General features: G+C 40.5%; 1 protein-coding gene across 2 annotated transcripts in view; it reads left to right on the plus strand.

The window, feature by feature from the left end:
* Positions 1–4,878: 4,878 nt before the first annotated feature.
* pan3 (poly(A) specific ribonuclease subunit PAN3) overlaps positions 4,879–18,928 on the plus strand; it is a 172,783-nt gene continuing 158,733 nt past the window's right edge. For both annotated transcript variants that reach the window (XM_060826115.1, XM_060826117.1), the window contains exons 1-2: positions 4,879–5,710; positions 11,979–12,097. In XM_060826115.1, the coding sequence (XP_060682098.1) occupies positions 5,359–5,710; positions 11,979–12,097 (471 nt within the window). In that variant the 5' untranslated portion in view covers positions 4,879–5,358. The remainder of the gene's footprint in view (positions 5,711–11,978; positions 12,098–18,928) is intronic.

Consider the following 18,928-nt stretch of genomic DNA (forward strand, 5'->3'; position numbering starts at 1 on the left):
GAAAATATTAACTTCTTTTTCTAAAATAATCTGCTCATAGAACATAGAACGTTACAGCACAGTACAGGCCCTTCGGCCCTTGATGTTGTGCCGACCTGTGAAAATAATCTGATGCCCATCTGTTCTATTATCCATACACTACACTGTTTTATTATCCATACGTATGTTCAATGCCCATTTAAATGCCCTTATTGTTGGTGAGTTTACTATTGTTGCAAGCATGCCCCTACTACTGAGTGAAGAAACTACCCCTAATATCTGTCCTAAATCTATCATCCCTCAATTTAAAGCTATGTCAACTAGTGTTAGCCTTCACCATCCAAGGAAAAAGGCGCTCACTGTCCACCCTATCTAACCCTGTTAATTATCTTATATGTCTCGATTAAGTCACCTCTCAACCTTCTTCTCTCCAATGAAAACAGCCTCAATTCTCTCAACCTTTCCTCCTAAGACTTCCCTTCCATATCAGGCAGCATCCTAGTAAATCTCCTCTGAACTCTTTTCAAAGCTTCCACATCCTTCCTGTAATGCGGTGACCAGAACTGCATGTAATACTCCAGGTACGGCCTTCCCATGACCTCATGGCTCCGAAACTCAATGCCCCTACCAATAAACGCTAAGAGACCATAATGCCTTTTTAACAACCTTATCAACCTGGGTAGCAACTTTCAGGGATTTATGGACCTAGACACTGAGATCTCTCTGTTCACCAACACTGCCAAGAATTTAACCATTAAAATTCAGCATTCATGTTATTTCTTCTGAAGTGAACTACTTCACACTTTTCTGCATTAAACTCCATTTGCCAATTCTCAGCCCAGCTCTGCATCTGATCAATGTCCCTCTGTAACCCACAACATCCTCAGCAATTATCCACAACTCTGCCCACCTTAGTGTCATCCACAAATTTACTAATCCATCCTTCTATGCCCGCATCCAGGTCATTTATAAAAATCACAAACAGCAATGGCCCCAAAACAGATCCTTGCGGCACATTACTTGCAACTGAACTCCAGGATGTACATTTCCTATCAACCAATACCCTCCGTCTTCTTTCAGCTAGCCAATTTCTGATCCAAACCACTAAATCACCTTCAATCCCAAAACTCCATATTTTGTGCAACAGCCTACCGCATAGAACCTATTCAAAAGCCTTACTTAAACCCATATACACCACATCAACAGGTTTACCTTCATCCAACTGTTTTGTCACCTTCTCGGAGAACTCAATAAGGTTAGTGAGGCACGACCTACCCTTCGCAAAACCGTGCTAACTATCCCTAATCGAATTATACCTTTCCAGATGATAAGTCCTATCTCTTATAACCTTTTCCAACACCTTACCCTCAACCGAAGTACGGCTCACTGGCCTATAATTACCAGGGTTATCCCGACTCCTCTTCTTACACAAGAGAACATTTGCAATCCTCCAGTCTTCTGGCACTACTCCTGTTGACAGTAATGACATAAAGATGGAAGCCAAAGGCTTTGCAATCTCCTCCCTGGCTTCCCAGAGAATCTGAGGATAAATCCCATCTGGCTCAGAGGTCCTACCTATTTTCAGATCTTCCAAAATTGCTAAAATCTCCTCTTTGCCAACTTTAATCTAATTTAATCTTGTAGTCTGTATCTCCATATTCTCACTAACATTGCCCCTTTCCAATGTGAATACTGACAAAAAGTATTCATTAAGCACTTCCCCTATGTCCTTAGATTCCACACACAACCTTCCACTACTATCTTTGAATGGCGCTAATCTTAATCTAGTCATTCTTTTATTCCTGATATACCTATAGAAGGCCTTAGGGTTTTCCTTGATCCTATCCTCCAACAACTTCTCATATCCCCTGCTGGCTCTTCTAATTGCCCCTTGCTCATTGGGTCAAACCATATTCTGTGCCCCTGTAATAGCTTTATACCAGTTTCTGCATTTTATAAAGTGTCACATCATAATTTTACAAAAAAATTCAGTCTACTGAAATTAATAAATAAGTTTGAACATTTGCTTCTTGGTCTTTGGATGTGTCTGCATTTCCTTCTTTCCCACTGGATTTTTGTTTTCATTGCTCACCAGTCGTGACACCAAAACATTTCCCTTCAACAGATTTTAGAATAATTTTGTCTAATTACATAAATGCAGCAAAACAAAATTCATGATATTGCTGTTGTCATGTAAGTATTCCTTTAAATATAAATTGTGACTCTTACCACATCCTCAGGAATAAAATGGCAGAAGGATTACCAAAATAAAAACCCAACCCTGTTTCCAAATGCAAATATAGAGATACTTAGGTCTTTACAAGCACTCACTCAAATTAAATAATTTGACAATATTTTTGGTCAAAATAAGGCAGGAGTCATATACTTTTCTCTGTGGCTAGGTGCTTTTGGATAAGATTTACCACATAGCCTTAGACAGACGGATTGCCTTTTTTTTAATGCTTGCTGTAAATGTAGTTTGAAACAAAACGACTTTAGGTTTCAATACAGTTATTGCTTTAGCTTTGTAACTTGAAGTGCCTTAAACAGTCACTTTGCCTTAAAGTATGTAATATGCAGGGAATAGAGAAATATGGACCACGTAAAGGCAAAAAGTGTTTAGTTTAGAAAGGCATCATGTGTTGGTGCTGACTTGGTGAAATGAAGGGCTTGTTTCTGTGCTGTAATGTTCTATGTTCTTTATGTAATAGGCCTATATATTTCTTTGAAGTTAAATTTAGGCACAATGAAGTTGCGTCTTGGTAATAGAACACTGATTTTCTGAAGAACAAAAGAAGATGGTACTTTTTTTTTCAAAGTGACTTTTCTGTTAACTTGCTCCAAGGACCAGCAATCACTGTGAAGTTTCTTATTAACAAATGGCTCCTGAACTCTCCAGACACCTAGGTGCACCAATTAGACATTTGGGATGATGATCCTGTGATAGGTTATTGTACGAGAGCTATAAATTCAATAACCAAAACAGGGAAAGGATGTAATCTAAAGCATGCACCTAATGAACTTTGAATCATAGAATCCCCCCAGTGCAGAAAGAGGCTATTTGACCCATCCAGTCTGTGATGACCCTTTGAAGAGCATCTCATCCAGACTATGTGACCTTGCGGTTACCATAGCCAATCCACACCTCTGGACTCAGTGGACAATTTAGTATACCCAATCCACCTGACCTACATATCTTTGGATTGTGGGAGGAAACCCACGCAGATATGGGGAGAACGTGCAAACTTCATACAGACAGCTGCCCGAGGATCGAATCGAACCAGAGTTTGTGACGCTGTGAGGCAGCAGTGCCAAACGCTTAGCCACCATGCCTCCACATGTGGATATCTTCAGGAAACAGTCAGGAGATAATAGGAGGTGATATGATGACCATCAGTTAAGAATGAAACAAAGAACTTCAGATCAGAAGCAAACAAAAACAGAAGTTGTTGGAGAAACACAGCAGGTCTCCAATACTGCAAGGAATGGAAATTTTAGTTAAGAGAAAAGGTTATAAACACTGGAACGAAAACAGAAAATGTTGAAAATACTTAGCAGCATTTGTGGAAATAAAACAGCTACTATTTCAGGTCAAAACTAGGATCACTGCCTTTGGATCAGAGGTGCCTGAGAAGTTATTTAGTCATATAATATATAAAATTATAAAGTGCCTAGTTAGAATGGTAAAGCGCTATTTCTGTTAACAGAAATATTCAGTGCCCACATAGCATATATTTTAAATAAATAGCAGAAGGTATATTGGGGAGTTGGGAAACCTTTTCACTTTGAATATGGTGCAGGTTGAGAACACTTTGAAAAAGTGATATTGTCAGAAGTCCTGACCTTGTTTATAAATAATTAGAATGCACTTTAAGACTAATAGCTAGAAAACGAGATTAGCTGGATAGGTTTATTTGGCTATCAAAGAACCTGAGCCAAATAGCCTCCTTCTGTGCTGTACATTTCTATCATTCTTCTTACTATTGTAGGATGCTTATTTCAAGACTCAAATGTTTCATTCATGGATTCAGGTTTTTAATTCGATTATTCTCATTTTCAAATTAACCTTTTTTCCTCTGCATCCAGGTTGTGATTTTACACCAGAAATGCTTTCCTCAGCACTGGGTATACTTCGGCAACAATCTTTTCCTTTTGTAAAGGTTAACCTTAATACTCATTCTTAAGCAATTGATTGAGACCCAGGAGCAAACATTCCCCATAATGTACATGGTTTTTGATTTGAAATGGATAACACCAATAAGCCATCACACTTTAGTTGCAACTAAAACCAGTGTGATTATAACGGAGCCATAACATGGTTACTGCATAGTAGGTCACTTAGCCTGTTTGATTCTGGTCCTTCCTGGAATAACAACTCACCTACCCTGCATCCTTGGTCTTTTTCCCCCAGTCCTGCTATTATTTTTCCCCTTCAGATTACTGGCCAATTATTTTTCGAAAGTCGCGACTGAATCTCCCTCCACCTCTGGCAGGTCCTAACCACTTGCTCGGTCAATAATTTTTTTTTCCCCCTTCTGTCCTCACGTCATTTTGTCGGAATTGGCGCCCTCTGATTCTTCATCCTTCCGTTAACTGGAACAGCTTCTCTGTATCTGCTGTATCCAGGTCCCCGAACAACCGCTGGGCTTCAAACGCCTCCATTTTAAACCGCGATTGTTTTGTTTTCGGTTTGCATACGAGGAGGGGGGAGGGAGGGAAAAGACGGCAGTGATAACGAGAATCGATCAAGGTGGGAAAGGAAAAAGTCCGAGAGGAATACAGTCAGCAGGTGCACACATCAATCTTGGCGGCGTTGAGTGAGAGAAGCAGCAGCTGATAGCGACGCCCCCTCCCTTCTCACCATTTGTTTTGATTCCTCGGGTGCGAATGCGCCAAGGCTGCGCATGCGCACTGAGGCGCCAGCTGGCTGCTCGGCGGAGGCCGCTTGCAGCCGAAAAAAAACAAGGAGGGGGGGGAGGAAAAACTTGTAGCTGCGGTCAAAGCGGCTCCCACCATCGGCAGAAATAAATATCACCGCTGGGGAGCCTGAGCCTAATCCGGTTTATCCATCCTTCCTACTTTTTTTTCCCACCCCGATCGAGTGACGGAGGCGGTTGCAGCGGGGCCTGTGTATTTTCAGTGTGTGTGTGTTTTTTTTTGTTTTTTTTATCGCACCCGCCCGCCCGCTCCTTTTCCTTCCAATGTTGTTGTTCTTGTTCTTCTCCGCCTCGGCTCACGGACTTGAATTGTGGGAGAAGCAGGGAGGCCGGAGCCGGATCTGGACCCGCGGCGGCTCTGCCTCCCGGCCGGCCGTGCGTGCAGTCGCCGCCGCCGTTTGAAAAGGTGGCTTACTCCAGCCTCTTCCCGTCTCCGCCCGCCATGAACGGTGGCGGCGGTGGGCCACTGCCAGGCGGGGGCTCCAAGGTGAAGTACTGCCGTTACTATGCCAAGGACAAGACCTGTTTCTACGGCGACGAGTGTCAGTTCCTGCACGAGGATCCCAACAATGGCGCCGCTTCCGCGAGCCTCGGTCTTATCGTCAACAACAACCACCCGGGAATGGCAGTCGGGACGGCCGCGGCTGCGCCGGGAGCCGGCGGCGGCGGAGGAGGAGCTGCAGGCGGAGGAGGGAGCGGCGGCAGTGCCGCCGGGGGAGGATACCCACACCCACACGGAGGGCCCAAGAAAAACGAGCTCGGCAGCCTGGTGGAGCCCGGGCAGCTGCTCACCAGTGAGTGTGATGTTGGATATGTGTCAAACCTTATACTAAACTAATCCCCCAAAGTGCCGCGTATAGAAGGAGACGCTGTTGCGCGATGCAAATACATTGTCTTTTTTTTACACACGCTCAATCCTAGAGAGGAAACGGCGGTTTGCTTGTCAAGTGCACCCGGAAGAGTAGGTGTCTTCAACAAACAAAACGGACAGACGTACCATTGTTATCTTTGATCGATTTTAACCATTAAATATGTCCTGGAAAAGTGATTTGTCATGGGACATAGATGCTTTCTAAACTGAAAAATCTATAATAATAGCTTTAGGGGATTTATTGAGAACACGCCCTGTTGACCCATGTGAGGCAAAAGTACCAAATAAACCACGAAATGTAAGTTTTCTGATGTAGTTGATTCACACAGTTGTGCTCCTGAAGTTTAATGGATTGAGATGTAGGCAAATGTTCTAAATATGCTGAAGGGTTTTAGTTTTAAAAATTGGAGAGACTTCAGTGATTAAGTACTTCAACTTATATTTATTTTGTCACCTTTTAATGAAAGGTAAAATCCCCATGGCATTTCAGTGAAGTGAGATTAAACAGATTTTCAACCATAAAGGGAAATTGGCAGAGATTACCAAATCAGATATAGGTCTGGAGGTCAGATAGTATGTAGGATAACCATTAATGATGGAACAAAAGTAAATTGGGAGTGTATGGCAAACACAAATGGTTGCAATCAGATTGGCAATTTTCTTTTAATTTGTTTATCTAATTTTGTCTGGGCAAAGGTACTTTTCAGGAAGGTAAGAAGAACCTGATAAGTTTAAAAGTTAACTTTTATCTAATCTAATCTCAACACTAGCATTCTGCACATGATATGGTGCTGTCAGGTTATATGTTATTTGGATAAATTTAGTATTTTTCTGATCAAATAGATTTAAATTAATTAAATTAATTTTATAACCATTAGTAAGTTGTGACAAATACATGTATAGCTTAAATGAATTTAAGGCAATAGCTGGTCCAAGAAATAAGTTACAGTAAACTGTCATAAATTTACTGAATTTAGGTCAAGTTAATAGAAAATAATTTATACAGATGGAAGATAAGAAGAGAGTTTGCTATTTATTCCTCAAATTTGTCCCATTATCCAGTTCAGTCATGTTGTGTGTGCCTCAATTCCAGTAATATGCAGTAGTAAAAAATGAGGTCTGCAGATGCTGGAGATCACAGCTGCAAATGTGTTGCTGGTCAAAGCACAGCAGGCCAGGCAGCATCTCAGGAATAGAGAATTCGACGTTTCGTTCCTGATGAAGGGCTTATGCTCGAAACGTCGAATTCTCTATTCCTGAGATGCTGCCTGGCCTGCTGTGCTTTGACCAGCAACACATTTGCTCCAGTAATATGCAGTTGATCCATCTACACAATACCCTTGCTTATAAAAATGTGTTGACCTCAGTCATAAATCTTAATTTAGTCCAGTGTCGACAAGCTTTTGATGGAGAAGATTCCATGCTTCCAGGAAAGTTTAAGTGGAAAAACAATTTATTTGCTTTATTCTTAATGATGCAGCTCCAATTTTAAAAAGGTGCCCACTTTTCTGGATTCCCCAGCAGTGGAACCAGCTTTTCTGTACTCCTCACTAAATGTCACAGTTAATCACCCCTCAACCTTCTATCACATATAATGGTTGAAGCAAACAGTATAGATGTACTAAAAGGGAATTTTGACAAGATTCTGAGGGAGAAGAGTATTATGGGGTAGATTTGGATGAGTAAAGATTAGAGGAGACTGAAGTGGTGTTTAAATGCTGATAGAGATTTGTGGAATGAATGGAATGTTTCTGTACTTATTTCTGTATTTCAAAACAAGGAATTTGAATTACAGTTATGCAGCCTTGTTAATTTAATTCTTTTGAGAACATCATGGTAAATTTGGTGCTTTCCAAACTTATCATATTTGCTATGGTACTGTCCACACTGAATCGAGTACTCTAGTGAAGGTATGATAATTTTGTGTACAAATGAAGCCTAACTTTTTTTTAATTCCAACTCCTTGAGGTATGGGGCTGCATGCTGTACCAGAGGCTTCTGTAAATGTTCATTATTACAGTTACAGCAGAAACCTGGGAGCATCTTCAGGAATTTATACATGATATATTTCTGGAGAAATAGGATTTTAAGCAGAGAATTTGTTAAACTTACAGTATCTTACTCAAGATGATGATCTTTAAGCTGACATTCAGTGGGATAGATGCTCCTCAAGCATCCACTCCCTCCACCACTGCTGCTCGGTAGCAGCAGTGTGTAATATCCACAAGGTGCACTGCAGAAATTTACCTAAGATCCTCAGCATCTTCTAAACCCACAACCACTTCTACCTAGAAGCAGCAGATATATGGGAACACCACCAACTTCAAGTTTCCCTCTAAATCACACACCATCCTGACTTGGAAATATATTGCCTTTCCTTCACTGTCACTAAATCAAAAGCCTAGAATTACTTCTCTAATTGCATTGTGGGTCAACCCACAGCAGGTGGACTGCAGCAGTTCAAGAAGGCAATTCACCATGACCTTCTCAAAGGAACCTAGGGACAGGCAGTAAATACTGCCCAACAGCAATACCCTCATTCCATAAAATGTATTTAAAAAAATTAAGACTGCCTAGTCCAAAAGGGAAGAGTAATTTCTTCAGATGAAAAGAGGGTACTGATGACTTGACAAGTGGATCCTGATTAGTTAAGGCATTACCATGATGAATGCAGGAGGAAATATCTGTCTTTCAAGCTTTTGTTTAGTTAGAAACTAAAATATAAATGAAAAACTTAGCAGTTAACTGTTTCTTGCTACCTTCTCCATAGCAACACCTCAACCAATCAGCAGTCTTGTTTCATGTAGTATTAATTGTTGTTACCTTGTGTGATTTTGGCCTTATTATTTTTTTCCTGAATGTGTGATGGAAAGCTTCAATGGCATACCTTTTCAACAATATTCTAGTCCTGTACTATCAAATAATTATAAAATATCTTTGCATCACAGTAGAAGTAGTGTTATTTGTTCTGTTCAGCATATTACAAGAATATATATCCCGAAGAAGATATGGATTAATTTAGTACAATTTTAACGGGGGTTATATCTGTAAGGAGAGGTTGAACGTACTTCATTTTACCAGAACAGAGAAGATCAAGGGTCCACTTAAAAGATATCTTCAAGATTATAAAGGATATGATGGAGTAAATGTAGAGAAAATGTTGTAACTTGTAAGTGTTATGAAGTTTCATGATATGCGATTATTTGAGAACTTGGGCTCAAAAGTGGAGGAAAATGGATTTTAGCTTTCAGTTCTGTAAAGATCTGACATTTTTTTTGAAGGGTCAGAAAGTTGCTTTGAACATTAAGTTCAAAGCAGCATTTAGAAGTTGTATGATTTCAACTTAGTGACGCAGTTGACCTCTGGGGAAATAATTACTAAGATGTTTGAGTTTTACAGCTCCTACAGGAAGGGACCACATAGGCTTGTGCAGGAATGGAGGGGAAAAGAGACTCATAATACTGCACTTATTTGCAGTGTCTGAGCAGTCTGATCAAGGGCAAATCTTGTGGTGTTTGGGAGTCAGTGAGAAGAAAGTTCTAGAAGCAGAAGGCTATGGTGGGACTGTCTGAGAGTAAGACACCCTACAAGACTGTTGAAGATATGAGTTTAGATAACCCATTTCTAAGTAGCAGTGAACTGAATTAGCATTTTGTTTATAGGGTCTCAGATAGACTTTAACTTAAGAAAATAATATCTAAATGCACAGACATTTGTCAGAAGGAAACCAATATCAGCCATGACCAATTAACAGAAAGCCTTCATGTGGCGATGGGGTGACTCATCACTGAGATATGAATGTCTGCTTGGAGAAATGGAATGAATCCTTCTGATGTTTGGAATATAATCTTCTAATTTTTCTTGATTATAGAACCATTAGAGTTCAAGTAGGTCAGACAGCATCTGAGGAGCAGGACAGTTGATATTTCGGCCAAAAGCCTTTCATCAGGAATGAAAAGATCCTGATGAAGGGCTTTTGACCGAAATGTCGACTATCCTGCTCCTTGGATGCTCCTTTCCAGCACCACACTCTCGACTCTAATCTCCAGCATCTGCAGTTCTTACTTCCTCCATATGAGCTCAAGTAGGCCATTCTGCCCATTGAGTCTGCTGTGCTATTCTTTGAGATCATGGCTGATCAGCATTCTTAACTCAACTTCCCAGTCTTCTCCCCACACACTTGCTTCTCTTAACCTTTAAGAATCTGTCAGTCTTAACCTTGAATATATTTAATAGTCCAGCCTCGACAGCCCTCTGAACTAAACAATTCCATAGAAGTAGCAGCCTCTTAGGGGAAGAAAAGCTCCTCCTCTCCATCTTAAATGGGCTCCTCCTCACTCTGAGATTATGCCCTTTGGTTCCAGAAGTTCCTAGAAGAGGAAACAACCTCTCCACATTTGCCATGTCAAGCTCTCTAATACTGGTATGTTTCAATTCAGTGTCCTCTCATTTTAATAAATTCTGATATACAAGCCTGACCTACTCCACCTGCCCTCATAAGAATGTCACTCTATATCCAGGATCAAAGTAGTGAATCTTTTCTGAATTGTCCTTGGTGCCAATTTATCTTTTCTTTGAGAAAGGGACCAAGACTGTTCACAGTATTCCAGCTGCGATTAAGTGTCATCCATACTACTTGCCCTTCCACCTATTTGTGATCATACATTCACTTCTGTCATTCAGTCCATTAATATATATTGCAAACAGTTGTGGCCCTAGCACTCATCACTGCGGCATTCCACTAGTTTCAGTTTGCCATCCTGAAAATGTCCCCTTTATCCCAACTTTTGTCTTATTTATGTTTGCCAGTCTCCTCTCCATGGAAATATATTACCTGCAACACCATGGACTCGTTTCTCATTAACTGTATGTGCAGAACCTTACCAAATATCTTTTGGAAATCCAAATGTATTACATTTGCTGGTTCCACTTTATCTAACCTGCTTGTTACCTCAAAGAATTCTAATAACGTTGTCAGGCATGATTTTTTCCTTCATGAAAACATGCTGACTCTGCATAATTATATTATGTTTCTAAATGCTCTGCTATTACATCCTTTTCAATGGACCCTACTCATTCATGTTTTTTCTTTTGTGTATCAATCTTTTGTGTTTTTGCTAAAGCAAAAATATCTGAATACATTGTGACTGACCTCCACAGTAGACAGAAGAAAAATAAACAAAATTGTCAATCAAGTCAAATTTGTTTGTGATGTGATTTGATTTGACCATATTAACATCATCTAGGATCATGACAAAGATGAAAACAGAATAATGGGACAGAAATATAAAATAGTCACTTAAAAATTCAACTGTGAATTCTGAAGACATTTCTTGCCTTCAAAGTGTTTAGAATATAGAACATTACTCCAGAGAGCAATTGCTAGGTGATACAAAAAGTATAGATAAACCTTGAGCGATACTTTGAAAGGGTGAGATGAAATAAGATGGAAGGAGACTTGTAATGAGCATAGTCCCCAGTATTGAATTCTTGATGCAACTGACTTGTTTAAGCATTGCAAATACTAATAATGTTAAGTAATTCCATGATCTTTTTAGCTTTGTTTTTGTACCTGTGCACTAATATTTTGTGATTAATGTACTTCAATACAACAATCCCTTTACTACTTTTTGCTCAGAAACTAAAGGAGCAGATTAAAAAAGCAAAGTATGAGCAAAGTGATCGAGGAAAAATATTGGCAATATATTCCAACAACATTGAATTTCAACGAAATATATTTGGAAAGTGAATGTTATCGTGTCTACATAGATAAAGTTTGATTGTTTGTAGTGGGACTGGCAAATGTGATTTTTGAATTCAGTAAACCTCGTCCTTGCGGGCTGGCACCAGATTTGAAAAAAAACAAAGCAATTTATTTAATTTCCTTCATTGTAAGGAAATTGTATTTCATTTTCCAGTTTGATCGAACAACTTGTATTTAAAAAATTGACCGCTATTAATTCTGAAGTGGCTAATCAAGGTACTAATTTGTAAAATTCTTTTGGGGAAAAAAGCAGACTTATGCTGAGAGTGGGCAACAAAATGCCAGTTTTGTCCCCAAAATTAGCATAGGCATATTGTAATAATAATAATTGTCATTTTGCTTTCTTGGCTTTCTATTGTTTTTATTATTCAGCTGAAAATGATTTAAATGCCTTTATTTTTAGACCTTAAGTTTCTTTATTTTTCAGTTCCAGGGATGGATGCAACATTACCAGACAACCTCACTAACTCCTACTTCAGCAGCAGCTTTATTGGGGTAAATGGCTTTGGAGGAGGGCCTGCTGAACCAAAGTACCCTTTGATTCAGGTATTGGAAATTAACTGTTCCCTAACTGAATTTGTTGCAGATTCCAAAAATAATATAAAATCAGTTTCTGACTATTTTACAAAGGAAAAGAAACAAAGTGAACAGTCGTTTAGAAGGAGTGGGTCTTGAAAAATAATAATGGCTGGTGAATTGAGCAGATATTTTGACCCAGGGCACAGTAACATCTCTGAAATTGGTGTAAATGAGGATATAGACGGGAAGGAGAAGCTCAAAAAAATCACCACAGAAGTGGTGTAGAACAAATTTTTCGAACCTTAGGGTCACAGTTTCTTGGGACCTGATGGATCCTATTGTAGGGTTATACAAGGAAAGGTTCATGAGATAATTAGTGTATTGGTTTTAATTTTCCATTATTCCCTTCAGACAGGGAAGTCCTGTTATGTCAAAAGATAGCAAATTCAAACGGGAGAGAGACAGAAAGCAGAATATATCTCTCATACAAACGATGTTAAAAGCTATTAGTTAAAGCAGTAGAACATGGCATATAGAAAAGTTCAAGCTAATCAGGCAGAGTGAACAGTGTAATAAAAAGGAAATCATGTTTAACAAATTTATTCAAGTTCTTTGAGGAAGTAATGTGCATTGAATAAATGTCTTTTTCTGATTTCCAAGGTGTAGGAAGTGGCATGTTGCAGAGATCAGTGCTGGGGCCTCAATTTATTACAATCACTAAGTTATTTGGATGAAGGGACCAAATATGTGGTAACACAGTTTGCTGACTATACAAAGATATGTAGGAAAGTACGTTATGAAGAGGTCATGGGGAAGGAAGCTACACTGTGATATAGATGGGTTATGTGAATGGGCAAAGATCTGGAAAATGGAGAAGATGTGTGAAAATATTGCCCATTTCGACAAGAAGAATTAAAAAATATAAACATACTATCTAAATGGTGAGAGTTGAAAGATGCAGTGGGATCTTGTTTATGAATTGCAAATGTTTTGGTATACAAGTACAGCAAATAACTTAAAAAGCTATTGAATATTATCATTTATTGTGAGGGGTATTGAGTACAAAAGTTTGGAGGTTTTACTTCAGTTACTTCAAGACTGTATTGAGAGTAATGTGCGCAGTATTTGTCATGTTATTTAAAGAAAAATGCAAGTGTGTTGGAGGCAGTTCATGGAAGGTTCATTAGACTACTACCTGGAATGAAAAGGTGTCTTGTGAAGAAAGGTTGAATAAGCTAGGTATGTATCTGCTGGAATTTAGAAGAGTAAGCAGCAATTCATTCAAACCTGCAAGATCCTGAGGGGCTTTGACAGATGGACATGGAGAGGATGTTTCCTGTTTTGGGAAATTCTAAAACTGGAAGTCACTATACGTTTTTTTAAAAAAAAAATTCATTTTAGACAAATGAGGAAAACTTTTTCTCTCACAGGCTGTAAGTCTTTGAAAATCTCTTCCTCAACAGGTGGTGGAAGCAGTGTCTTTGAGTCTTTAAGGAAGTGGTAGGTGATAATGTGAAAGATTATTGTGAACAGTTGGGATTTTGGAGTAATCAGATCAACCTTGATTTGACTGAAAGGTAGAGCAGAGTCGAGGGCCCAAGACCATTTCTGGTCCTAATTCATAAACAATGTTTAGTTTCTTTATTAAACTAGCAATCTAAGTAGTATGTTGGGTATGGGGGATAATGGATCATTTTACACTTGAATGTAACATCATTTACATGTGGTTGTAATGCTGAAGGTCTTTTTGAAAGATCGGGTTACACTTGAGTGTAATTTCATGGTAGGATTTCGGCTTTTCCCCACACAATATTCTATCACTTGATATAATCTGGCACTGTAATGGACCACTGGTATGCATTTCTTGACACATCTTAAGACTGTTAACTTTGTGCAGTTTTATTAATAGAGTTGAGATTTTTGAAAAAAAACTTCATTTTTGGATATGAGCACTGCCGGCAAGGCCAGCATTTATTTCTCATCTCTAATTAGTGGATAAACTCTCCATCCCCACCTACTCCCATATCCTTTGATTCCCAGAAAGAGAGACCAAAAATCTGTCTATCTTAGCCTTAAATTTATTTAATGATGAGGGATCCACCAACCATTAGATGAGAGAATTTCTCAGTTTCACAAGTGCTTGAATACATCTTTGCTCATCTGAGACTTAAGTGATTAACCCCTTGTCCTAAGATATTACTACCCTGTTTGAGATTTGTCAGCCAGTAGAAACATGCTTGTTTTGAAGGAAGAAGGATCAGAGTAGCGTTACTAGGTTGGAGAAACTAAGGTTGTTATCCTTGAAATAGTGAAGGCAGAGGAAATTGGATAAAAATATTTAAAATCATGAAAGGTGCAGAAAGAGTAAATAAAAAGGAACTGTTTCCAGTAGCTAAAAGGTGAGTTAATATTATTGGAACAAGAGCAAGTAAGACATGAGGAATTAGAAAAATTATTGAAGGAGATAAAGACTGTAGGAATGTCTACAAAAAGCAACACAAATTCCACAGGCCAAATAATACCCTATTAGTCTACTTCTGATCATCAATAAAGTGACAGAAGATGTCTTCAAAAGTGCACTCAAGCAGCATCTGCTCAGCAATGACTTGCTCACTGATGCTGTGGCCACTCAACTCCTGACCTCATTATAGCCTTGGTTCAAAAATGGTCAAAAGTGGTGGCGTGAGAGTGGCAGCTCTTGACATCAAGGTCACAACTGAGTGTAGCTTTAAGGAGCTGAGCAAATTCTCCACTGATTGGTGTCCTACCTGGCACGTGACATTATGATCATAGTTATTGGAAGCCAATCATCTCAGCTTTAGAACATCTCTGTAAGAGTTTCCTGGGGTAATGTCCTCGGCCCATCATCAATGCTGCTTCATCAATGACCTTCCCTCCATCATAAGGTCACAGGTGGGGGTGTACGCTAATGATTGCTCAATGTTCAGCACAGTTTGCAGCTCCTCAGTTATTGAAGTAGATAAGCAGGAGGCTAAAAGAACACAATACACCAGGCAATGTCAAGAGGTGGTGAAGTCAATGTTTGGGGTATAACCCCTCTTGAGGAATGGAGGTGGGGCTAGTGCAGATAGATGGGAGGGCGGTTTTGGATGGGGAGAGGAGCAAAATGATTAGATGGTGATAGGTAGGTGAATGGGATGGATGTATCTGGTTGGTAGTTGGAAGGAAAGGTCAGTAGGTGGAAGGGAAGGGAGAGGTGGGACTGGAAAGGGAGTCTGGGAATGGGTGGGAAGGTTATTTGGAATTGGAGAACATCATGATGAGTCCTGCGGGATGTAGGCTGCCCAGACGGAAGATAAAGTGGTGTTCCTTCCGTGTGCGGTCTGATTCACTGTGGCAGTGGAGTAGACTGAGGATGAACATGACGGAGAGGGAGTGGAAAGGGGAATCGAAATGGGCGGTGACAGGGTGGTCAGGCTGGCCTTTACGGGCCCAGCTGAGATTCTTCGTGAATCATTTTGTAAGCTTCCATTTGGCCTTACCAATGTAGGGCAGACAATGTCGAGAACACTGGTTGCAATAAACTCGGTTGGAGGAGAGGCAGGTGAACGCCTGGAAGGATTGTTTGGGGCCCTGAATGGAGGTGGTGTGCTGGGACGTTTTGCATCTTTTGTGGTTGCAGGGGAAGGTACCACAAAACTCCAGGGAAGTTATTTGGTGTTGGTGAGGGGCGGGGCGTTGATAGGGAGAGTCATTGAGTTGTAGAGATGTACAGCATGTCCAACCCATCCATGCCCACCAGATGTCCCAACCTAATCTAGTCCCACCTGTCAGCACCTGGCTCATATCCCTCCAAACCCTTCCTATTCATATACACATCCAAATGCCTCTTAAATGTTGCAATTGTACCAGCCTCCATCGCACCCTCTGGCAGCTCATTGCACACGCGTACTACCCTCTGCGTGAAAAAGTTGCCCCTTGGGAGGATTGAAACTAGTAAGGTGGGGGGGTTGGTGGGACCCAGGGAGATAGTGAGGAAAGAGATCAAGCTGAGACGGGTACAATTGAAAACAGAAGCAAGTCAAACAGTCAGGGCAGGCAGGGGCAAGGTAGGACTAATAAATTAAACTGCATTTATTTAAATGCAAGGGGCCTAACAGGGAAGGCAGATGAACTCAGGGCATGGTTAGGAACATGGGACTGGGATATCATAGCAATTCCAGAATCATGTCTCAGGGATAGGCAGGACTGGCAGCTTGATATTCCAAGATACAAATGCTACAGGAAGGATTGAAAGGGAGGCAAGAGAGGAGGAGGAGGAGGAGGAGGAGTGGCATTTTTGATAAGGGATAGTATTACAGCTCTGCTGAGGGTAGATATTCCCAGAAATACATCCAGGGAAGTTATTTGGGTGGAACTGAGAAATAAGAAAGGGATGATCACCTTTATTGGGATTGTATTATAGACCCCCGAATAGTCAGAGGGAAATTGAGAAACAAACTTGTAAGGAGATCTCAGCTATCTGTAAGAATAATAGGGTAGTTATGGTAGGGGATTTCAACTTTCCAAACATCGACTGGGACTGCCATAATGTTAAAGGTTTAGATGGAGAGGAATTTAAGTGTGTCCAAGGCAATTTTTTGATTCAGTATGTGGATGTACCTACTAGAGAAGGTGCAAAACTAGACCTACTCTTGGGAAATAAGGTAGGGCAGGTGACTGAGGAGTGGGGGAGCACTTTGGGACCAGCGACCATAATTCTATTCGTTTTAAAATAGTGATGGAAAAGGATAGACCAGATCTCAAAGTTGAACTTCTAAATTGGAGAAAGGCCAATTTTGACAGTATTAGGCAAAAACTTTCGAAAGCTGATTGGAGGCAGATGTTCACAGGTAAAGGAACGGCTGGAAAATGAGAAGCCTTCAGAAATGAGATCACAAGAATCCAGAGAGAAAATATTCCTGTCCGGGTAAAAGGGAAGGCTGGTAGATATAGGGAATGCTGGATGACTGAAGAAATTGAGGGTTTGGTTAAGAAAAAGAAGGAAGCATATGTCAGGTATAGACAGGATAGATCAAGTGAATCCTTAGACGAGTATAAAGAAAGTAGGAATATACGTAAGAGGGAAATCAGGAGGGCAAAACAGAGACATGAGATAGCTTTGGCAAATAGAATTAAGGAGAATCCAAAGAGTTTTTACAAATCTATTAAGGACAAAAGGTTAATGAGGGAGAGAATAGGGCCCCTCAAAGATCAGCAAGGTGGCCTTGGAGCCACAGAAAATGGGGGACATACTAAATGAATATTTTGCATCAGTATTTACTGTGGAAAAGAATATGGAAGATATAGATTGTAGGGAAATAGATGGTGACATCTTGCAAAATGTCCAGATTACAGAGGAGGAAGTGCTGGATATCTTGAAACAGTTAAATGAGGGTGGCAAATGTGGTTCCCTTGTTCAAAAAGAGACAACCCTGGTAATTACAGACCAGTGAGTCTCACTTCAGTTGTCGGTAAAATGTTGGAAAAGGTTATAAGAGATAGGATTTATAACTATCTAGAAAAGAATAATCTGATCAAGGACAGTCAGCACGGTTTTGTGAAGGGTAGGTTGTCCTAACAAATCTTATTGACTTTTTTGACAAAGTGACCAAACAGGTAGATGAGAGTAAACTGATTGATGTGGTGTATATGGATTTCAGCAAGGCGTTCGATAAGGGTTCCCCACAGTAGGCTATTGTGCAAAATGCAGAGGAATGGGATTGTGGGTGGTATTGCAGTGTGGATCAGTAATTGGTTGCTGAAAGAAAACAGAGGGTTGTAGTTGATGGAACATGTTCATCTTGGTGTCTAGTTACCAAGGGTCAGTGTTGGGTCCACTGCTGTTCGTCATTTTTATAAATGATCTGGATGAGGGCTTAGAAAGGTGGGTTAGTAAATTTGTGGACGACACTAAGGTCAGTGGCGTTGTGGATAGTGACGAAGGATGTAGTAGGTTGCAGAGCAACATAGAACGCAGAGCTGGGTTGAGAGGTGGCAAATGGAGTTTAATGTGGACAAGTGTGAGGTGATACACTTTGGACGGAGTAATCGGAATGCAAAGTACTGGGCTAATGGTGAGATTCTTGGGAGTGCAGATGAGCAGAGAGATCTGTGTCCATGTACACAGATCCCTGAAAGTTGCCACCCAGATTGACAGGATCTTTAAGACAGCATACAGTGTTTTGGCCTTTATTGATAGAGGGATTGAGTTCCGGAACCAGGAGGTTATGCTGCAGCTGTACAAAGCTCTGGTATGGCCACACTTGGAGTATTTTGTACAGTTCTGGTCACTGCATTATAAGAAGGATGTGGAAGCTTTGGAAAGGGTGCAGAGGAGATTTACTAGGATATTGCCTGGTATGGAAAGAATGTCTTATGAGGGCCTTGAGGCTGTTCTCATTAGAGAGAACGAGGTTGAGAGGAGACTTAATAAAGACATACAAGATAATCAGGGGGTTAGATAGGGTGGACAGGGAGAGCCTCTTACCAAGTATGGGAATGGCAAACACGAGGGGACACAACCCTAAAGTGAGGAGAGATAGGTATAAGACAGATGTCAGATGTAGTTCCCTTACTCAGAGTAGTAAGGGTATGGAATGCTTTGCCTGCAGCGGTAGTAGATTCGCCAAGTTTAGGTGCATTTAAGTCGTCAATGGACAGGCATATGGATGTACATGGAATAGTGTAGGTGGGATGGGCTTCAGATTAGTATGACAGGGCGTAGCAACATCGAGAGCCGAAGGGCTTGTACTGCGCTGAAATGTTCTATGTAAATCCCCGGGACCTGATCAGGTGTACCTGAGAACTGTGTGAGAAGCTAGAGAAGTGATTGGTGGGCCTCTTGCTGAGATATGT

Source organism: Hemiscyllium ocellatum, chromosome 6, assembly GCF_020745735.1.
Source record: "Hemiscyllium ocellatum isolate sHemOce1 chromosome 6, sHemOce1.pat.X.cur, whole genome shotgun sequence".
Classification (NCBI taxonomy): domain Eukaryota; kingdom Metazoa; phylum Chordata; class Chondrichthyes; order Orectolobiformes; family Hemiscylliidae; genus Hemiscyllium; species Hemiscyllium ocellatum.